The sequence below is a fragment of the Apus apus genome, chromosome 1 (genome assembly GCF_020740795.1).
Source record: "Apus apus isolate bApuApu2 chromosome 1, bApuApu2.pri.cur, whole genome shotgun sequence".
Classification (NCBI taxonomy): domain Eukaryota; kingdom Metazoa; phylum Chordata; class Aves; order Apodiformes; family Apodidae; genus Apus; species Apus apus.
Window position 1 is genome coordinate 16,497,800 of NC_067282.1, and position 24,553 is coordinate 16,522,352.

A 24,553-nucleotide genomic window follows, 5' to 3' on the forward strand; every position below is an offset into this window, starting at 1 on the left:
TGTCTCCAACAGCTCCATGTCTTTCCTGTGCTGAGGGCTCCAGAGCTGTACACAGTACTCCATTATTCTTACCAAATGAACAATACTAAATAATTTTGTGAAGAAAGCAGCCTTTGTCTTCCATATTTAGTCTTTCTTAAGTGCACTTGTTGTTAGATATGGATCATAGAATCATAGAATATGCTGAGTTGGAAGGGACCCATCAGGATCATAGAGTCCAACTCATGTCCCTGCATGGGGCATCCCTAGAATTACACCATATGCCTGAGAGCATAATCCAAATGCTTCCTGAACTCTGGCAGGCTTGGTGCTGTGACCACTTCCCTGGGGAGCTTGTTCCAGTGTTCAACCACCTCCTGGGTGAAAAACCTTCTCCTGATATCTAACCTAAACCTATCCTGATAATGAACACAACTAGCACATCACCAGAAACAAGGCTGAATGATCCACAGGCTTTTTTGTTTCCTCAGTAATTGCCACATTTTAGCTAAATGTGCCATATTTAAAAGGAAACTCTGAAAATACAAAATTTGTGATTGGTTATGAAGACATTAAGGGTCAGAGGTCTCTTACGGGTTCTTAATAGTGGAAACCCACAGAGATGGGACAGATAATATCTGGGAGGTCAGAGTCTGTAGAAAGGAACTGGAGAAACTGAAGGTGACACAAAGTGACAGAATACATGATAAGAAGGTGGGTTTACAGCAACAGCAGCAAGAGACAATGAATGGAAAGCAAGAAAAGTACAGGGATCATGGGACTCAAACCCAAGGGACAGCAGACAGATTTCACTAAGCTTAGACTTTATATTTTTTTAACAACAAACAAATCCCATGACATCTTGCCTAAATCAAGACTTGGCGAGTCTTGATGGTAAATATTAACTTTTCAAAGGTCTTAGAAAAAAATATTTCTGCATTTTCTGCTTTGGCTGCTCTATATAAAATTATGTACCATTAATACTCTAAATATTCAACATATACAGCTAATGTAAAAAGCATTCAGAAGATTATTTTCAAGTTTTTCTTTTTAAATTAAAACCCAGTGCTACAATAATTTTATGCTATACTTATTGCAATTTAGGACTGTAGTTTCAGTAACTTCATTATCAAAATGACAGGGGGGAAAATCTAGTACACTATACAGATGTCTTGATTTTGAAGGTGTGGGTCCTTCAGATTCTTGGCAGATTTATGTATGAGTAGTTTTGCTCCAAGAATTGCTAAGGAAATGTAGAAATTTCTATTTAATCTATTCTAGAATAATGACTGGGGTAGACCTAGTAAAGAACTAATACTGAAGGCATTTTGAAGGCATACTGTCATAATTGGAACACAGTTTCCAAATAACATCTTCCAAATCTCTCAGGCGTAGTTCATGTAAATCATCTGATATGAAAAGAAATTCAGACTTTACTTTAAAGTGTGGATAACTAACTACCCCCAAAAACAAACAAACAAAAAAAACAACTCACAAAGCACAGACACCAGCTCTTCCTTTTCCTGAACACTGGAATTCTTTAACACAGACCAATAACTTATTACATATATGCTCAATACTTTCATTACCAAACTACCGAGGAGGAAGCCTTCTTACTACAAATTTATTTAGCTATAATGCATTAAACTGCTTATGTGCATTTCCCTAATGGAAGCCACTGTAATTTGAAATCAACAGTTCAATAGTTCAGCTCTGTTCTTGTTCTGTTTTATGGCAATACTGTAATCTATATTTAAAATAAACAGGATATTCCTGAGCTGTAGAAAAAAATATTTAGTGGTGTAAAACAATCAAGTCACTGTTCTTCTGTAAAAAAAGCATAAGAAAGGTAACACTGGAGCTTCACTAGAAGCAACACCAATAATGACTACCTACATTTTGTTACCAAAAGTAAAGGCTTATTTTAAAAATAAATTAAAAACTGCCATGAAAATACAAATACACATGAAACAATACACCTGGAGTACTACAAAGAAAAAGAAGCATGGAAACCAAAACACTCTGGATATCAAGAATATCACATACAGCACAAAATACCATTACTATTTTTCTTTGTTTGCACTTACAAGTAGTCATGGAAATTTCCTGGTTTGTTATGCATAACTCTCTTAAATAGTAGTACTTTTGAAAACATCTTAAAAATACTCTACAAATCCTCTTACGCAAGTCCCTTATGTCACAGGAACACAAGTCAAGAATTCTGTCTGTGATTAAATAAATATTCATCTTATTAAATGGGCTTGATTAAGTTTTTATTCAACAGTGGATAAAGTGCTATATATATCATAAGAGACCTGGGACCTGAAAGAGAATGCTCACCTAAAAAGCAGTAAAATTAGAAAAGGTAAGTGATGTCTAAAGACCAGATTTGGTTTCTGCTGGTACAATCGTGACCAACCAATGATCACGACATTTCAAATGTTAATTCAGTAAGATCAAAACGAAATGACACTGCTGTTCAAGAATTGTACTTATCTGCATCATGATCAACACAACATGAAAAAAAAAAAATATCCATAATTCAATTAGTCAAACTTAAGAGGTCTAAAGCAATATAAAGTCCAATACATGACCTTGGGTGGAGTCAATTACAACAATCACAATTCAGGAGACTTCAAAACAAGCTACAAATGCAACGGGGGGGGGGGGGGGGGGGGGGGGGAAAAAAAAGAAAAAAAAAAAAAAAAAAAACAAAAACCAACCAACCAATCATTGGCAAAAGTTGGAGTCATCCAAAAGAATAGAAAGATTCTCCAGGAGCACCAGAGAGTTCTCCTAGTACTTCCTGGAAATCTAGCAGCACTATTTCAGAATTAGAAACAAAAAGTCCCCAAAGTGAAGGGAAACAGTGGAAAAAAATTTAAATAATACCTTTACTTCAAATATCACTAAACAGGCTATATACAAAAGCAGAACCATGTGCATACATCACTCATTCAATGTAAGTTCCTACTACAACCTGGATCCCACCCAAGGTCTGTGCATCAGGCTAGAGTAATTCACTGGAGAGTCTTAAATAAAATTTCAGATTTTTCCTGGAAATAAAAAGATGTTTATGAGAGCTCATCATACAGCTAAAAGGCCATGGAAGCCAGGCAACACTGCACTTCTGGTTTAAGAAGCAGTATATGTTGGTCAACAGAAGTGAATGAAGCACATTGGGGAAGAAAGTAAAATAAACATAAGATTATTTTGGAGAAGTAAAGGAACGAGAAAAAGTTGGTAGCAATGCAGCGTTTTGAGGAGAGAAGCCATACTAAAGAGATATTTACAGAAGTAGTCACACAGATCAGGTTCAGATCACCTCTAACACAGAGCCTCTACCAGCAACAAAGTTACAGATCCCATTGCAAGACTAACGAACAACAGAAGATAATAAGGAATGCAAGGCAGTTCAAGAAATCAACACCTCAGCTTCAAAGACATCAATAAGAGCTTAAAACAAGCAGGGTCTAAGAAAAAAACAGCCTAGTCACTAATAATTCATGTGTTAACTAGATGCTCTTCAAACACTATACCTTTCTCTTGCTGAAGGGAGAGAGACAAGGGCAAAGTGGAAAAATGAGGCATTATCTTTTCCCCTTTTTCACACCTTAAAGGAGACATTTACGAGACTTTTACTGAAGTCGTAAGTCTTGCACATGGGTGCACAGTGCCATTACATCACAGTTCTGAGACAGAGAGACCAAGTTACAGATGGTCACCCTGTTCCTGAAACTTCATTTCTTGCCATGTTTTATCAAATCCTTTAGATGACTTTAGAAGAGTGTTAAAACGGGATGTATTTTTTACTCTGAAAAGAACAGTCATTAAAGGAATAAGAATTTCTTTGCCAACCCTGTATTACCACAGTGTCCTTCCAAAATACCTCAAGGAATGTTCAGGAAGTACAGAAACCTAAAGACAGGCAAAAATATCATCCAGCAAGAATTGTGTACTCATGCTGAAATAAGATACGATATGAACATAAGTGGGAAAATTCATTCAGCAATGTTTTCTGCCTTAAAAACAAACAAAAAAAATCCACTGAAGACATTAGAATGGTAGCAATGAGCATCACTAAAGTATTCTTTGCCAGTAGTACTAAAACCAAGTATTTTTTAAAGGCATAATTCCTTAAATATTATTATCCCTTGAATCCTACAAATGCAAACATCCATGTGTCAGAACTGAAACAAAGTAAAACATAGCTGCTACCACAGGCAGACTAGAGAGTACTCTTCAATTGCTATTCTAAATATTGGCCTTTTTGAAAATTTATTCTGGAAAAAAATGGAAATTCTCTTTAAAAAAACTTAGTCTTACAATAAGGTTCACACTGTGTTCTGCCAATTGCATTACTTGGCTATAACAAAATCTCTACAACCAAGTTAAAGGGGAATTGAAAGAACAAGAAGAAAGGTTTTCCAAAATGCCAGCAGGAAAGCAAGTAATCATTTTAAAACTGATTTATTTCATACATATCTTCTTCCACATGAAAGATCAAGTTAGCACAGATCCAATGAAGGAACTATGCTGACCTATTGGATTTGTTGGAAAGCTGTTCTGTATCAGCTGAAGCATCACACCTGTTAACTGTGAAAGTTAAAGCATTCTGGAAGCTGCTATTCAGTTCCCTCACTGTGCTGGATGCTGAACTTGCTGTATTTCAGGTGCTGCACAGAAACTGGTAAGAAGCAGGTTGGGTTTTTTTTTTTACTTTTATATATCTGTTTTAAGTTGGAAAGTCCTAAAAATGCATCACTGAACTACCTCAAGTTAGTCTAAGAAATTTAAACATGAAGTCCTTGTTTCTACCAGACACTGGTCAAAACCAAGAGCAGTTGCTAGTTGAAGAAACCTCACTGAAATGAAAAAAGGAATCAGCAAAAGAAAAACTGGCTTCATCCTGGCTCAAACCAGGACACTGATGTTCTCATAAGACAGCTCATCTCCACAGTACTGTCTCCTCTTTCCCATTTCAGTTTTTGGTTTTGGGCTCCTCTGCCACATTCCTCCTTCATATGCATCCTCTATTTTCCAACTTCCCCTTCTTTTTTGGCCAGTACCAGCTAATCAGAGAATGCACAGGTAGCTTTAGGACTCAGCACCAGGCAAAATGACATAGCTTCCTACACCTCAGTTTAATTGTACAACTGAAATTTCTACTGTCCAACTGACAGGAGATCAGCTTCCACAACCACAAAGTTTTGGTTTAACAGAGACAGCATCACAGTTTTGCTTGCCCTGGGCAAGAAGGGCCTGTAACACACAAACATGTAAACAGCAGCAAGGAAAAACATCCAAACTTGTTTCAGGAGCAGATAAAAATCACCACTAGGGCCTTCATTTGGACAGACTTAATGTGCGCAAATGCAGCCAAAACTCAAAAGAGAGAAACCACTAACTATTCAGTGCAGGAATTCCAGAAGAGATCAGCTCCTGACTATGCGTAAGTGAAAATTATTTGGGAGGCAAAACCAACAATGTTGTATCTGTTGATGAAATCCTCCACATTAAAACTAGCATGAATACTATGAATATATTACAATAATAATTCTATTTTATAACATTATTTTCATATAATAATTGATGCCTTTTTTCATTTTTCACATTACTGAAGCCATTAGGCACCTTGTTACAGAACTGCCTCCAAAAGTATCTCTTGCAGATCTGTGTCAGGCACACTGCAGAGTAAGCCTCATTTTTCTGGCAAGATTTCAGATCGATGGAACTGTATCTCATAGCTTTATTTTAAACCGATTATTTTTCTCTTATTGATATATTAAAATATTTTTCCCCCGTCTTCAAATTTCCTCTGAAATTTGGGGATCAAACCGGAAAGTCCATTCAATGGAATTAGCTCAGTAACAAAATGTACCTGCACTTTTCTAGTGTGGGTTATTCTCACATTTTTTGCATGTGTACTCTTCTACTTATTTTCTTGTTCTATTTTGTATGCAACTATTGAACTTCTGCTTTTCCTCTTTTCTTGCTAATGCAATCACAGTTAAAGTTGCTTCCATATAAGCTAATAAAAGTGCATCTGCTTGGAAAATTTGTGAAAAAAAAACTCTATAGATTGTATAAAACATATCAGTTTGGTTTTAAATTGTCATGGCAACACTGACGTCTTCAACTTTAAATGACAGTGTTAATATTTGTGGAATGTTGTACTCATAATATATTTTGGGAAGCTGCAATGAGGAAGAACAAACTATTATTTTAGAATATAAACCTGAGTGACATATGACTCTACCTCATCACATTTAAATTTATTCAGCACTTAGCATCTATTGTTTACAATAAAATTACCTCAGGAAACAGTCCTTCTGATCTTAAATAGCATTTGCTCAAGACAAATCAAGGTAGAATTGTATCACGTTAATTTTATTACACCTCTAATCTCCCTATGACCACAGACATCTGAATCTGTGTGACCATCTGTAACTTGGTCTCTTTGTCTCAGAATTGCAATGATGCTTGGTATTGTATAATTCAGCATACAGGCATTTCCCCAACCTATCATTGCAGTGAAATAAACAGTATGTTAACCACATAGTATCAAAGGATTTTATCATATCAACACACACGGAGCTTTTAAGGCCTATGACACTGACAGAAAAATATGATGAATCATGCTGATGGGCAAGGTAGACCTTTGAACAGCAAAAGTCAAGCAATAAATAAACAGCAGAGTACTGCTCAATGGTTAGGGACCATGCTCATTTTTGCTGCACTTACTTGAAATCAAAACAGTAGATTTTGATATAATTAGTTATTAGGACAGATAAAACTGAAATAAAATGTAAGCCAAACAGAATACCTGCAGCCACAGGATTTTGCTACCAAAAGTGTACCATTGACTTCAGAGTTATCCCTGGCCATAACTCAGATGTCTAGAAAAGGCTATCCTGTACACGTCTTCATTTGCAACATATCTTATAATTTTACCATAATTCATAAAGAACGCCAAACATTTATGCAGTCATTTAATGGGGGCTGCTTATCCACAGTTCCTCATGTTGTAACGTTTCTCTCCTCATCCGGCTGCCACTGCTGTTTGTTTCAACATGCAAAACAGCTCTACCTTTGTGTCCACACAATATACACAGAAAGTTTAATGCACTGAACTGCAGTTCACACAGAACAAGGTGTTTTGAAAATATTTTTTCTTGGGTTTTTATATTAATTTTTTTCACAGCAAACCATGTACACCTGTGTATCTTTAAGTAAAAAGCAGCACTGCAGCAGAGCTGTTACGAGTTTCATCATATCTACCAAATACTGTGCTACAATGGCTTCACCATGTGAAAAAAGGAAGAAAAGGGTTTATTACACAACAGTAGCAGCAGCAATATTCTGCTGTTAGTTTTTTGTGGGTTGTTTGGGGTTTTTTCTTTAGCTTTTAAAATGTTTCTAGACTATTATTTTTGGTTTTACACCTCTACTTGGCCTTGGTGAGGCTGCACCTTGAGCACTGTGAGCAGTTTTGGGCACTGCACTATAGGAAGGACATTTAGGTGCTGGAGAGGGTGTAGAGAAGAACAACTAGGCTGATTAGGGGTCTGGAGGACAGGTCTTATGAGGAGAGGCTGAGGGAACTGGGGCTGTTCAGCCTGGAGGAGGCTGAGGGGAGACCTCATTGCTCTCTACAACTACCTGAAAGAAGGCTGTGGTGAGCTGGGTGTTGGCCTCTTCTCCCTAGTGACCAGTGATAGGACAAGAGGAAATGGGGTCAAGGTGCACCTGGGGAATTTCAGACTGGATATTAGGAAAAATTTCTTCTCGGGAAGAGTGGTGAGACATTGGAACAGGCTGCCCAGGGAGGTGGTAGAGGCACCATCCCTGGAGGTGTGGACGTGGGGTTTCAGGAGATGGTTTAGTGGTCACAGGGGTGTAGGGCAGACAGCTGGACTTTATAATCTTGAAGGTCTTTTCCAACCCTAATGATTCTATGAAATGCAAATACATGCAACAGGTGAGTTTGCAAAGCAAGTAAAAATGGTAAGGCTGGAAGTAATTTTCCATTTTTACATACTTCAGAACCAAGGAAAGGCAACATGCAAATTCCCTTTATGCAGACCTGTAATACCAGCATATCTCATTACTAAATCCATAAATGAAGGTCAGGATTAATAATACAGTTCTGCATTTTTCACTATTTAAATTCATGTTACAAATTACTGCAGAAATATTTAAATGAGTTTATGGCCAAAATTTAAATGGTGTGACAAACAACACAAATTAAGCTTTCTTTCTTTTAGTAAAACATAACCAAAAAGAAAAAAAAAAACCTTAGCAGAATTTATGTGTTCAAATAGCAGGTAATCTGTATTGACGTAATGTTCTAGAAACGAGTCTTTGTACGCCCACAAGCATCTATTGACATAAGTGAAAGAATTACATAAGTCTTAGCAGCATGAATTTGGGAAAACTGAACTACTTAAAACAGTCAAGGGTAGAAGGAACCACAGACAGTCTGCTTAAAGCTTTGTGAAATGTAAGACATTACATGTATTTTGTACTATAAAACCAACAGGAGGAAAAAAACAACAGTTTTCAAATATTGTGTTGACTTTTATGTATCCTATAGTCATACTTCTGTGGTAATGAAACCCTAGTCTGCTTTTCAAGCTGAAGAAAATAAGAAATAGAAACACAGTAATTTCAGTGTTGTTTTTTTTCTTTAGGAATAACAGTGAAAAATTAAAGAATCAGACTTTAAGGCCTGCTTTTTCTATACATCAAAAAGATTAGTGTTGGATTTTAAACTTTCGTTTAAAAAAAGCTTTTTCACCACTGACAAAGATCTGGTGCTTTTTCATGATGCTCATAAAGTCAAGATAATTGCATGCATGGGATGGCTGTGGGATAGGCTGCAAACTGACAGAGATAACCGATGTCCACATCAACATGCTGTGAAGAGAAGCTAAAAAGTATCAGGAGACAAGAGCATCAAGTACAAGGGGTTGTATTACAACCACAACTAGAAAAAGAAGAATGGGAAAGAGGGGAATGAGAAATTGGAATTTGCTTTTCATCTAAATGTAAAACATGGGTTCAACAGGCAAACATATAGCAAGGAGATCACATATTCCCTCCATCTGATCCTGTGGAGTTCTTGAGAAAAGCAAACTTTACAGGGGGGGGGAAAAAAAGACTTGTAAGGACAAGTAATGCTGGACCACAACAGATGTTTAGCCTGTGAATCCGAGTGGGAGTCAGGCATGAGAGAACGTTTTATAGACCTTTAGTTGCCAATGGGATTAGACAGAGGTTTCATGGATAGACATTTTGGGTCTACATACTGATATTTCTTCCAAGTTCCCTTTAAGAAAGTAAATCCTTTTATACCTTACACCTTTTTATTTCAACATCTCCTCCTCCCTTTACAAAACTGCAATTACATCCTTATCTTCAGAGATTCATAACAACTAGCCTGTGTATCATTTGAAATACCAGTAAAACACTACGTATCATGAAAGTAGCATTCATGTGGAGCAGAGCATTCAGCTCTGTCTTTTTCACTCTTTCTTGTTCATGTGGGCAGTGCCCATTTCCTCCATCCTCAACAGCCATGAGGCTGGAATATTTTTTTAGCATAACCTGGAAAAGTGACAGAAGCCCTGGGAAAATCCATGAAGGAAATAGTGCTTTAGTCTATATGCTGAGTGGTAACCACAGCTGGCCAGAGCCACAACTGCATGGGGAATTACACTGCTGGCTGGTCCAACACAGCACAGAAGCAGGAGCGAATGCACTGCACAAGACTGAGGTGATAAAGACAGGGAAGGTTTAGGCTCCTCTGTTCACATTGTTAAATTCACTTCAGATTAAAGGGCTCAAAAAAGGTGATCACACTGCATAACCAAAGAGTTATAAGGACTGCAGAGCAATAAAGAAAAAAAAAAAAAACAAACACCACACCACAACTCTAAACAAAGTAACCCCAGACATATCTGGCTATATTATGGTAACAGAAACTCTGTACAGCCAAAAGAGAACAACTTCATCTTGAACAGTAAATGACAAAACATTACTTTCAGCACAAGCTCCAGCACACTTCACTAGTAAATAAATAATATGGCTCAATCTTAAAGGCTTATGTGAGAGCTAGCTATTCATTCAAAAAGCTTGTTATAATAAAATAATGTGATGCAGTATATCTTTGCCTAGGAACAAAAAAGAAACACAATACACAGCATCTTATTCAAAGCTTATTCAAGTCAGTAGGAACTTTAGAGACCTCCCAAACAAAAAATAAAGCAGTGGCATAAGCCAGAAAACTCAGTATGTTCATGTAATATTATTTTTTTAAAAAATTATCCTTAAACTAAACAGAAGTCCAAAAAGAAAGAAACCTTTAGAATGAAACATATTAAATTTAGTTGTTCACTCTAATCTCATGTGATCATTTAATGTTGCAAAATCCATCTCCAGCAATGGCTCCAATGTATGGGGAAAACCAGAAACAAGGCATGTCTTTAAGAACTGACACTTCTGCTACACACATGAAGCTCTCAGCATTTCACTGTGGAAATCCTGAGCCAAAATCCTATCTAGATCTCCCTGTTTAATATTTACCAGCGAAACTGTACTTAACAACAGCACTCTATCCTTTTTCTTCCCACTCACAACTAAGGCCCCCACAGCATGCCATGATCTACTGCATGAGTAGAATGAGTAGAATTTCCTTCTCCACTGGGTGGAGGGGAGGGGAAACAACAAAAAAGCCAACAACAAAACCACAAACAAACAATAAAGAAAAAAAAAACATCTTCCTTATGTTTTCATCAAATGGCCACTGTTCTGTACCTTTGGCCACAGGTGTGTCTACAGGTTCACCATGGGTGCACTGCAGTAGTCTTGTAAGTTTTATATGTGTTCTAAATTCCCTTTTTTCACAATCCCACCAGCACAAAGATGATGTCTGCAGATTCACAAAGACTCTCAAATCAAGCACTAAAACAGCCTGTTGCGGTACGTACATAGCTCACTCAGTTTCACTATTACCATAATTTTGCATTCATCAGCCCTGCCTTTCATCTGAATTTATTGCCTCAGTACCTATGGTGGGACCTCCTTCTCCTTATGAGGTCTACAGCATAATCTCCTGTGTCTGAGCGAGACATCTTAAATCCTTTTATACCCATAATGTCTGTCAGACGGCACTCAAAATAGGACAGATGACTCACACCGCTAAAATATGTACATGTAACTCGCTAAAGTGAATCTTAAGAATCAGTTCAGATATAAGTTTCACAATGTTAGAAAAATCCCAGCTTTGTTTGTATTTTGGAATTCTATCATGTACAATTTACAGTGACCTCCAGTTTTGATAGTCCTGAATAATTATGTAACAATAACAAATCACCAGATCAAATTATCCATTTCTCCAGATGGTTTATGTATGCATTGAACATACATTCCTGACAAATCCACTGGTCACCTGTTCTAATAAAAAATAATCATTGATTCCTGCACTCTGTTCTGTTTTTCAAGATTGCCAATATACTTGCCATCTTCTGTTCCTGAGGATGAATGAAGACTACATGCAGCATTTCATAGCTCAACATGTCACACCTGACTTCTTTCAGACCACTTAAGTGAGGACCGCTTGGTTTTAGTAATTTGTTCTTATTCATCTCAAATAAGAGTTTCTTTTCAAAATAATTGATTTCTATAAATTCAAGCTAAAAAGTTGTTTTACTGACACTGTTGAGACTGTTTTTCATTTATTCCATGTAAATAATGGCTCATGCAAAAGAATCACTCTTACCTCATTTATACAGGGTATTAATGAAAATAGTTCATTAGTTCCTCTGGCATGCACTTATCTTTCCTAAATGCCCTAATTATACCTTGATCAAGTTTTTTCAACACCACATTCCTGCAGGCTTCTTGATTCCAATTCATTTAATTCCTAGTTTTATGCTTTTAGCAAGCTCAAAATAATTACTTATAGTAATTCCCTCAAGGTTATTTTTCAATCTTTCTTATCAAAGCTTAATTCAAAGTCTGTTAGGCTCAAGCTCTTTTCCATTCTCCGTACTTGGATAAGACAAGCACTTTTAAAATAATGGTTGGGTTCCGGGTTTTCTTTTTCTTTTAACCTCCACAAGCTCTGGTTCAACAAGGCCAGATGCAAGGTTTTGCACCTGGGTCAGGACAATCCCAAACAAAAATACAGGCTTGGCAGAGAATAGATTGAGAACAGCTCTGAAGAAAAGGACTTGGGGGTGTTGGTTGATGAGAAGCTCAACATGAGTGAGCAATCTGCACTTGCAGCCCAGACAGCCAACCATGTTCTGGGGTGCATCAAAAGAAGTGTGACCAGCAGGTCAAGGGAGGTGATTCTCCCTCTCTACTCTGGTGACACCCCACCTGGAGCACTGTGTCCAGCTCTGGAGTCCCCAGCACAGGAAGGACATGGAGGTCTCGGAGTAAGTCCAGAGGAGGGTCATGGGTCACCTCCATAGTGGTATTCAAGGCTAGGTTGGATGGGGTTTGAGCAACCTGGTCTAGTGGAAGGTGCCCCTAGATAATCTTTAAGGTCCCTTCCAACCCAAACCATTTTATGATTCCATGAATTTTAGTAAGAAAAAACCTAACCAAAACCTACTCTTCAGGATCTTGTCTGCCTTCTAGATAAATGTAAAAACAAATCTTGTCTGTGATGATACTAATTCCATGCTAAAAAGCTTTTTCAAAACCTGCTCAATACTACAAAATATAAAAATACACAAAATACTGGAGCAGTCATCTAGTAAAATCTGAAGTATGCTAGAGAAACTGTACATCGTAGCTATTGGAAGTTAACCCTGTCAAACTATCAAGCACAGAAAATATCCCTTATCATTCCGTTTGGATGACAGAAATTAATAATTTCATTTGCACTGCACTATGTGTGAACTGGCTGCGCTTTTAAGTGGAATCACTCATGGAACCATAACATATAAATCTCTGTGGCCTGCAAGCATAAATTACCTCATTATCCAGGACATCCTGATGGAATTTGAGGTAGTTTGCTTCAAATCTCATTTATTCTTGTAATCTCTAGATGGAAGAGCCATTCTAAACACTAAGAAAACACTTATTTTATTCGTGACTAATGTGGGGAAAACCTGCTTTGTTGGGCATAAGTAACCTAGTAATTTACAAAACACTCTAAAAGTGTTCATCTCAAAAGCACTGAATTCTACAGGCACAGTAACCTCTATGAAGGAACTGAACACACCGTATTTCCTATATGCATGCAGGTTTCCATCACTTTGGTAACATCTACCAGGACCATCTTACAACAGACTTGATTATTACTGAAGACAATCAGAATTCTCAATCAAAAGCAACATACCAAGAGCATTGAGGTCTCACGTCCTTCCTGATACTTCTAATAATAAAATGCTTAATTAAAAAGCCATACACATAACACCTTACCTTTGATGCCATACGCATAAACAATGAGTTTTGATCCTCTGCTGTTCTCATCTTCTCATTTCTGACCAAATCATTCAGATTCATACTATCATCATCCTGAAAATACCTGACTCTTTCTTTATCTACATGAGTAGTGACCTGCAAAGAAACATTGAAAATAAATATTAACCTAGTGAGAAAGATCAGTTATAAAATTCAGATCCTAATAACTTCGATAAGTTTAAAGAATCATGAATCAAGCTAAGCCCATGTGAAACAACTGGCCTTGCTGCTTCACTTGACATAAGGAAAAGAACACCTTTCCCTTTTTTCAATTGCATCAGTAGCTCTAAGTAGAAATCGCTATAGCCTTTATATCCTTAAGCTATCAGAGCTAAATCTCAGAAAATATTTACATTCATTCTCTGAAACAGTTAATTAGCTAACAAAAATGGAATACTGCAAAAATCAATCTTCATTATTTGTAGAAGCTTTTGAATCCTCAAGTTCCAGACACCACTGAAACACAAGCCGTCACAGACACTACTGAAAGCTTAGATAAATGTGGTACCTCTGCCGGGAAATGTTGCCATCTTAGACAGAGTGCACCAGAGAACAGAGTTTTTCCTTTAGGGCAGGACTAAACTAAATCCTGAAGGAGCATAGGGAATGACCTTAATTATAAGGCAGAGATGATATTTTCCAGAATAGAAACAACAGGAAGATGACAATCAATTCCTCACCCTCTTTTACCTTTCACTCCTCCACAGCAGTGTTACAAACCGAACAGTCCTACTAATAAAGAGCATACTTGCTAGAAACATGAGGTGTTGTCAGCTTCTCTTATTCCAAGAAGATTGAAACATTAGTTTATTTACTGTTGCAAGCAAATATCCTAAGAATAAGAAGCTGCTCCAGCTTCCAAGCTTCTCACTGTTGCCCAAAATGCTTTGTTACAAAGATTAGGTCATAATTTTTATTATCAGCAGTAGCAGTATTTTTCCTCAGGAGAAAAAAAAGGAAAATTAGCTCCTGACCTGAGTAGTTCAGTAAAATCATTCTTACTTCAGAAATATTCACCTCTGTTAATCGTCATTATTTATGTAACTTTATGTAATATAAACTCCTCTGCTATGATTTGTGATAATTTGAAAAACTTTTTCTTGTATGTGCATTTAAATAAGCTCCAAAGTGATCCCCAGGGAAACACAGTCAAAACACTCATTCATGATAGCATCATAAAACTATAAAATAATTTCAGAATTACACTTTAATACTGACATTTGATGCCTTGGATGAGGGGACAGAGTGCACCCTCAGTAAGTCTGCATATGACACTAAGTTGGGTGGAAGTGTTGATCTGCCTGAGGGCAGGGAGGCTCGGTAGAGGGATCCGGACAGGCTGGATCGATGGTCCAAGGCCAATTGTATGAGTTTTAATAAGGCCAAATGCTGAGTCCTACACTTTGGCCACAACCCTCAGCAACACTACAGGCTTGGGGAGGAATGGCTGGAGAGCTACCCAGCAGAGAGGGACCTGGGAGTGTTGACTGACAGCTGGTGGAACATGAGCTAGCAGTGTGCCCAGGTGGCCAAGAAGACCAATGGCATCCTGCCCTGCACCAGGAATAGTGTGACCAGCAGGAGCAGGGAGGTGATCCTGCCCCTCTACTCAGCCTTGGTGAGGCTGCACCTCAAGCACTGCTTTGGGCACTGCAGTATAGGAAGGACATGGAGGTGCTGGAGAGGGTGCAGAGAAGGGCAACTAGGCTGATTAAGGGTCTGGAGAACAGGTCTTATGAGGAGAGGCTGAAGGAGCTGGGGCTGTTCAGCCTGGAGAAGAGAAGGCTGAGGGGAGACCTCACTGCTCTTTACAACTACCTGAGAGAAGGTTGTGGTGAGCTGGGTGTTGGCCTCTTCTCCCTAGTGACCAGTGATAGGACAAGAGGAAAAGAGGTGAAGCTGCACCAGGGGAGGTTCAAGCTGGATATTAGCAAAAAATTTCTTCACAGAAAGAGTGGTGAGACATTAGAACAGGCTGCCCAAGGAGGTGGTGGAGGCACAGTCCCTGGAGATGTTCAAAAAAGAGGTAGACATGGCGTTTCACAAGATGGTTTGTATAGTGGTTAGGGTTTTAGGGTGGATTGTTGGACCTGATGATCTTGAAGGTCTTTTCCAACTTTGACGGTCTATGAGTCTACTCTATGATTTGTAAAACTTACCATCTGCCGCTTTCTCCGTCCTCCTTTTGGCTCCAGTGGTTCTGTTGGTGCAGTCACAGGCCATGCTCTGCCACTTCCATCTGTTCTGACAAGGACCACTTGTTCATCTTCTTGATGGCTTGAAGCCTGTATCAGGTTTTAAGATATATTTTTGACAATATGGTACAGACAAAACTAAAAAGAAAACCTAATCCAAACTAAATAAATGTTTAAAATCCTAAAGGGCAAATAACCATTATTTATATTTTGCATGTTCATTATAACCCAAAGAGGACAGTATTACCTTACACAAGCCATTCTCTTCCACATTCAAAAAGAACAGAATATCAAAAATATATTCAGCTAGCTAAATGCAGAGTTAAATCCTTTCCAAAAAGAACCAAGTTTGTATCGTTGGTTCTTTCCTATAAAGATTCATGCCCAGAAGAAATAAAATACTTCTGAAGACTTAAATAGATACTATTGAATTAATATACATCACTACCATTTTAACAGAGCATTCCTGAAAAGTTCCAGCATGTTACCATTTCTGGGCTTTTTATGGACTGGGGGGTTTGTGGTTTTTTGTGTGTCTTTGGTGTATTTTTTTTTCCCTTTCAAAACTTGTTTAACAAACAAATCAACACATTAGCTATTGCTTTTCACCACATTTCATTATATAAGACTTTTCTTTCCTAAACTACACCTAGCACCAGTAAAGATCGTTTTTTGTCACAATGTAGCACTGAAATTTTTTTCATCTTGATTCTAGGATATGCAGAATAGAAATACAAACAGCTCAACAGAAGTTTTTCTCTCTCTGGTGAAGAAACAGATGAGTAGATGTACATTGATTATTTAGGTAAAATTAAATTATAGACTGAGGCAGAAATGACAACATTCGAAAAACAAGCATTTGCCTGACATATGCCAGATAAGTAATCTTCCTTTGGATGGCAAAGACATTCAGGCTCAAATAAACTACACTTGTACTTAATTACTACTTCTGTGAACCAAAAATAAATTTGGGAATCATTAGGAGAAAATATTCCAAATCTGTCTAAACCAAGCGCTTGAGGTGCTGGAAATGTGAGGTAAGATGCACACAAAGGCCAAGGCAACAAGAGCTTTCATGCACTCACTCTTGGTCCTCTTGGTGTAATAGAACCATCAGTTCATATGCTGGAAGACTAACACTGTAGGGCACAAGCAATCCAGACTTCGAATGCAGCAAGGATGACTATTGATACAGATGCTGAATAAACTGAATAGGGGTGTTGTTCTAATGAATTTGCTACAGTTACATTTATATTTAAAAAAAAAAAACACAACGTCTAATGAGGGACATGAAAGTCAGCAGCTGCCTCGGCTGCAGCAACCATGAGATACTGGAGCTTAAGATTCTAAGGTGAAGTGAGTAAACCAAGTAACAGAACAAAGACAAACCGTGAATTGTAGGGAAATGGACTTCAGTTTATTCAGGGATCTGCTCTCCTGGATCTTGTGGGAGATGGTCATGAATGACAAAGGTGCCCACAAAAGCTGGTTGATCTTCAAATACAACCTCCACAGAGGATGAGATGGGCCTATTCGATCTGCTGTTGGCTAAGTGGGCAAGTTCTAACAAAAACAAGCTTACAGAAGGTGGAAGCTGAGACTAAACACCCAGAAGGAACACAGCAACACAGGCATGCAGGGATAGAATTAGGAAAATCACATCTGAAGGTGAAACCAGCAAGATATGTGAAGAACAAGAAGGAATTCTTTGAGCATACTGGATATTCTCCTACCAGCAAGGACAATACAGGTCCACTTCTGAAAGAGAGGAAAAACCTAGCAACAAAGGCCATAAAAGACAAAAAGAGGCTAAGACACTCAATACCTTGCTAGTCTTTACCAGCAAGGTCTGCCCTCAGGCAGTGGAAGATCTGCCCTCTGCTCTCAGACCCCAGTGCCTTGCAATAGAGTTTGGAGAAGTGCAACCTGCAGGAAAGAAATACCAACTTCAGGACCACTTATGCTAGTTTATGGATCTAGATAGGATGCATATACTGATTAAGATAGACAAGAGGTCTTTTTCTATCTATTCTGAAAAGCAGCGGTGATCAGTGGATGCTCCTGGAAAAAAGCTGAAGGTATACAGTCACCTTCAAAAAGATGAAGAAGAAACACCTGGGGAACAACCTGGGATGCCCACCCTCACCTCATTCCCCAGTAAAATTACAGTACAAGTCCTCATGAACGCCCTTTCAAAGTACAACAGCAAAGTGACTGGGAACAGCCAACATGGATTTGCAACTGGCAAATCATGCCTGATAAATCTGCCCTCTGTGGTGAGATGACTGGCTCAGTGCACAAGGAAAGTACCAAGAATGTTGTTTACCTTGATGTTTGCAAGGTTTTCAATGCAGTCTCACAGCAGGATTGTTGCCAAACTGGAGGGACATGTAAACCGTAAGATGAGTGGGAAATTGTCCAGATTACCAGGCTCAAAGAGAAGCTGTCAATACTTGGAAGTCTAACTGGCACTCCTCATAGTTAAAACTGTTACAGATGCTACTCCTCAAGGGTTGATAGAGGGATCCACAGAACTTCAACACCCTGAACAAGGGTACAGAATGCGTTCTTGGGAAGTTTGCTGAGATGCCAAAAAGGCGGGTCAGGGACACGGCTGATGACTTGAGGGTAGGGTGGCCATTCATAAGGAGCTGTCAGGAATCTGAAACAAATGCTATGTCTTTTAGCTGGGGACAAACTCATGCATTAGCAAAGGCTGAAGACAAGACACTAGAAGACAACTCTGTAGAAAAAAGACTTGGGATCCCTGACTGACAGCAAATCAAAAAACCAAGTCTGTGAGCCAGCTAATCACATCTTGAACTGTTTTCCATCTTGTAGATTATGTAATAAGAACTCCAGAGGCCAAAATGCTACCCTTAATCATACACATGCATCTTACAGCTACTTACATCACAAGTATTACACCAACTTAGTACTCACAGAAGAACTGTAAAAAAGTAATTTTCAAAAGACCACATAAAATAGTAAGATTTAGGGGCAAATGGGTGACTGAAACAAGCTTAAAGCAGTAATTCTACCAGAACTGCTCTAGCTCTGGACAAAATGCAGTAGAAAAACATTTTGAAATAACTCATTTTATTAATGACATAAGTATGTAGCCTTCAAACATGGTCAAGTGAAATAATGAGTTCTGTCAAATACTAAAAATATATAACGTCATTTCCCTTCTCCATAAAACCAAACAGAAATTAATTTATTGTAATAATACTTTCAGATTAACATGCTTTGTAATATCAGCAATTTTATATTCTAAATTTTAATATTTAACATTGTTACAGATACAAAACAGTCTTTAAGGAGACTTCCTGTGTTCTTTATATAGAACATAACACAACTGCTTATTTACAATGGATGTAGAGCTTTTCAAGTCTCCACATTGCCTTTGTTTTCCTTGTAATCAACAGATCAGCAAGAAATCTTTTAATATTAGCAAAAAAACCCAGTTTGCTTACTGCTATTACTGGAGTCAACAAGTTCTAACCTAGTTCTAATGAAACAAAGACAGCTAAATGCGCATCTTACCAGCTACTTCACAATTACTATTAGCTAACAAAGCATGGAGATCTTTTTATGACCTATGAGGCAAACAAAAGATAACTATGTATTTTCTTTTTTCTTTAGTATGCTTATTATAATTGGTGTAAGAGTTCAAAACTTCCAAACAGGAACTATCGGATGTAGAAATTGTGCAAGGAGTTAACTGAGTCCTTTGTCTGACATACACCTTTTATTTACACTGAATAAAGACCATTAGGGAACAGTGTCATTCTCCCTTCGTTGTATCTCTCAGAATTCTGAATAAAAGAGGCTTTTTTGCAAACGGGAGTTCACAAAGCACCATGTCCCCCAACCCAAATTAAAATAATACAGGTTCCAGAACTAGCCCTCTGGGCTTGAGTTTTTCAAACTTTCATTTCAGATTTGGAAGGCAGATCACTACTGAAGATGTATCACAAGATGCATGTCACAACTTACATAGGGAAGCTATCAAAAAAAGCGCATGACCATTCTGCATTATGCTCCTAAATCTCTATTTCAGTTGTAGGGGGAAAAAAAAAAAAAAAAAATTTCAACAAAAAAACCTCTTAGCTGTGACTGACAGTTCTCCTGAGATTATTTTACAAAGAGGAAAAACAGAAGAGCTGTGAACACATTAAAAGCTGGATTTTAGAAAGAAAAAAGTTCACAGAGTGGTCCTTACCATTAGACATAGATACTTACATGGATAGAAGTTTAATATGAAAACTACTGATAATGTTTATTTTTCTTTATCAGAACCCAAAAAGTAAGCTGCCAACAGTTTGCCTGCACTTCAATCTGACAGCCAGTGACAGGTGAACAGAGAGTAAATTCACTATCCTAACGAAAACACAGAAGACCTCACAGTTTCCTTCTACAACAGGAACATTTTGCCAGATAGTGTAAATCCCTATTATAATGGGCATCTTCAGAACTATAAGACAAGAAGGAAACAACTGCCTCATGCAATTAGCTACCTGGGACATCATCTTAGTTTGGACAAAAACCTGTAACCTCAGAACTCCTAGTCTACCCTTCAGTACTTAAAATCTTATGGACACCTAAGTTTTTATCAGTGAAGTTCTGGAGCTGTATCAAGCTATGCTCATGAGAATGCCCAAAACTGCTCCAATTTTGCCAGAGACGTATGGCTTAACATCAAATCCATATCAAAACACAATCTGAATGCCTGGAATAAGAACATTTATCCCTAAGTTTTATCAGTGGTTGACTTAGCTCAACTGATCATTAATACTTGAGTACATAAAAAAAGGCTGTGACAACACATTTCAATCAGAAAAATACACCCTTTTGTAAAAATCATAGAATCATAGAGTGTTTGGGGTTAGAAGGAATATCATTCACTCATTTCACTTCAATGCAGCTCATGAAGATTACAGATCTATCTCCTATTACTTCACTACCCACAGAGCAGAGAGAGGAGGAGGAGGAGGAGTCCTGGAAAACCTGCACAGCAGGAGAGAAAATGACACATGGGGGACTCAGTAAGCCAGACAGAATTTATCAGCATGTATGAAAACAAAGCATTATCACAGAATCATATAATACAGAGTGGTTTGAGTCAGAAGGGACCTTAAAGATCATCTAGTCCACTCCCCACCTGCATGGGCAGGGCCACCTTCCACTTGACCAGGTTGCTCAGGGCTCCATCAAACCTGGCCTTGAACACTTCCAGGGACGGAGCTTCCACAACTTCCCTGGGCAACCTGATCCAGTGTCTCACCACCCTCACAGAAAATAATTTCCTCCTCATGCCCAACATAAATCTCCCTGCTTCAAGTTCTGATCCATTACCTTTTGTCCTCTCATTACAAGCCCTTGTAAAAAGTCCCTCCCCAGCTTTCCCGTTATATTATCACATTGCTCAGTGATGAAGACACTCCCATGGATGCCAGTCCTTGAGAAAAAATACCATGCAACTGAATGAATATATCCATTTCCCAAATGACTACTTAAATACGTCATTATGCCTCAGCTACTTCAATTTCCATTTCTAGGTGCTTACAGCTGCAGCTTTCACTATTGTTGCCAACTGACTACAAGTAAAGTACGGGAGTGCTGAGTGCTGTGCCATATCACTCCCTTTATGTGCCCAGCCCTCAGACTTCCCATGCCTTCATCTGCTACCACCAGCTACCTTCTCATTTGGAATTGAAGTTACTACATTTTCAGCTGACAGACATCCATTCAGGTGATGCATGTCCTGTCAAGAGTCAGGTCAGCTCAGATCACTCTGAAACAGGAACAATAGCACATTCCCACTCTGAAACAGGAACAATAGCACATTCCTACTTCACAGGGGTGATCTCATATTTGAAATATATATATGTGTGTGTATACACACAAACACACACACACATATAATAATAAAAAGAAAAATATTAACTTCTTCACCAGAAAAATAAGTATTTAACTTTCTGAAGAGATTAAGAACTTCTTACAAAAAAATAAAAAGCCTGAGAGCTTCCTGATTACATTATTAAGATATTTAGGTAAATTGATTGATTAAATTAGAGCAAATAATGGAGGCATCACTAAATCTGGTGAAACGAGAACAGCCTTTGTCAAAACTTATAAATAACTTTATTAATCTCAATTTGAAGCTGTTTTCCACCAAACAATTTATGTCTGCTTTACATCTGCCATCCTTGCCTAATGAAAGCTTGTCCCAGAAACCCAAATAAAATTTGAAAATTCTGTAGATACCTAAGTATGCTGCTTTAATGGCTTAATTCTATGTTTCCAAGAAAAGCCAAACAAAGTAGAAGGACCAAAAAGCTGTCTACAAAGTCAAACTTATCTCTTTCACATCACCAAAGGCAAATCTCATTTTATAAAGCATACCTGCCTCAACTTATTTTTCCACAAGATAAGGATTTTCTCTCTATTGAGAGAAGAAGAGGTGATGCATTGCAACAGGGGAAAAGGCCGTGTGCCTCCACCCCACATTTGCCAGGTACTAAGTGTCAAGCCTGGCAGAGACAATCAGAGAGGGCAACTGGGTTTTCTTGTCATCACTATGCTGTTCAGAGGTGTGAGACCTAGTTATTGCTATAGCATTAAAGCACTATTAATTTTAAAACATAACAGCAACAAAGATCAATCAGTGTTAGACGAGCAAAGACAAAGGAAAACAGGGTGGAGAAAAAAACCAAAACAACACAAAACAACATTAGGGAAAAGCAGCAGAACCTAAGCCCCACTTTTAAATGGGAGAGAAATACAAATGGACTACTCTGGTTACAATAACAAAGAGGTAACCAATGCAAGTTCCTAGGGCACTGGCCTTTTCTTTCACATTTAGAACAAAATATAAACAAAAAACCACAACACAACCCACAAAAAACCCCAAACAAAACAGGTAGATATTTGTGAATATTGTACTGCATAAACAAACTATGAACTAGTAAGGCTCAGTACTGTGACAGAGAGTAGAATAATTTGAACAGCTGAAGGAGCTGGGGTAGAGAAAAAACAAAGAAAAAGCCAAGATTTAATAAACAGAATTAGATGGAAAAAAATGTTTCCTAAGGAGCACTTGACGTGACAATGTGAAACTCACCCATCTATCATAAGCACAACATTTTGTTTGAAATTATGGAAAAGAGAAATACACTCAGAGGCTAAATATTTTAGACTTAACACAAGATAACCACATAGAAGAAAATCATAAAAAGAGAAGTATGAAAAGGGAGAAAGGAAATTGAATAATTTTTAACATTTATAGACAGCAGATAAGGAAAACAAAGACAAAGTTAACACCAACAGAATATATCAGAAGAAACATGATCAATGCCCTCATTCTCTTTATGACTTGGATAACTGGACAAGTTTGGAAGCTGAAGACATAACCACAGATGTTGCAGTAGCAACTCAAAAACCCAGAGTGTTGCTAACTATTCTGAAATTAACTAGACCTTGTAAAAGAAAAAAGCCACCTTGTCCCAAACCTACCAAACCCATGTGGCCAAGCAGGGATATGGCAGCTTGGCAGCTCTCCCCAGAGATCACGTTGAATCAAGAGGCAGAAGCAGGGGCAGCAGGTAACAGGAGCTGGCTGAGTGGAAAGTTGCACCTGACTGGGGACCTCACGTGAACAGGGCCCTTCAGAAATGGTTACGTGTTAGATTATTCACTGAGAACTGTGAAGAGGCTTGAGCCTTAAACAGGTGTTCCTATGGAGTATCTAAAAATCTGCTGACTTTAGGTGAACCACATCCCTTCTTCCCCACATCTTTATGTTGCTGAGACAAAAAAAAAAAAAAAAAAAAAAAAAAAAAGGCAAATTTTCGACAGGAAATGGCTGCATCTTTTCCATTCCCAGTCTCTAAATTTTCACCTCATTTTACACGCTACTTTGCAAAAAGACAAATCCCTAAAAACAACAAACATTACAACAGCAATGCTGTTTTGCTCAGCAACTACACAGAATAGTAAACATCAGATTCTTATGTCAACTTACATGAATGCAATTCCTTTTTAAAACATCCATTCCCAGCTTTAAGTGTCTTCACTAAAATGTTTAAAATACACACATTTCAAAAAGGATGCCAGTATTGAGCAGCCTATTATTTTCCCAAAATGAACAGAATTCACAAGGTGTTCTACATCTCAGAAAAACAGACTTGATGTGCCTTTGAAGACAGGCTCCAAAATGTCAGATCCTAACAGGAGCTGTGCTTTAGTTCTTTGCCTTATTTCTGCATGCCAACACACTAACATAAAGGCAGTAGAAGAGCATCATCTAGATCTGAACCAGGCAATGAGTTGGGGCAAGGGTGGAAAATCAGTAAAAAACAGAGATGCCTCTGTGCCAACTCAAACGTTTCTCCACTGTTTTAATGCATCTGATAACCAAAATCTTCACTAAGTTTCCATCCCTAGGAGGGCCAATTTTTTGCTTTCAAATATTACACTCCCCTACACTGCTACCAAACTTAAAGCATCTGCCTTTGCTTTTATTTGCAAATGTCTTTTATAGACTGAGAAAAGAAAAATTACCAAATCTGACCATAAATTATTATTAACTTCTATGATTTTGGACATCCTCCTGTAATGTTTTTGAGCAAAAGTATCATGTTTGATACAAACATCAATGGTTTACTTACATGTTTAATATCATCTACATAAATATGCACAAGTTCCCTTCCCACCTTTTTACTCTTTAAAAGTGCTATAGTTCAAAAAACATTTTCTCAGCTTCCCTATAAATGTCATCCCATGAAGTCCTTCAAAGTTGCCTACTTATTCTAGCAGTAATTAATGACTGAGCATACCAATGGAACATTTCATTATTTTAGCATGATAAAAAATTCAGCAGCTGCCACCAAACA

At 37.9% G+C, this 24,553-nt stretch overlaps 1 protein-coding gene across 3 annotated transcripts in view; it reads right to left on the minus strand.

The window, feature by feature from the left end:
• The window catches only part of CWF19L2 (CWF19 like cell cycle control factor 2), an 80,061-nt gene that overhangs the window by 13,085 nt on the left and 42,423 nt on the right, over positions 1–24,553 (minus strand). For all 3 annotated transcript variants that reach the window (XM_051608815.1, XM_051608823.1, XM_051608826.1), the window contains 2 exons: positions 15,621–15,746; positions 13,420–13,557 (listed from right to left, as the gene is read on the minus strand). In XM_051608815.1, coding sequence (XP_051464775.1) covers positions 13,420–13,557; positions 15,621–15,746 — 264 coding nt within the window. The remainder of the gene's footprint in view (positions 1–13,419; positions 13,558–15,620; positions 15,747–24,553) is intronic.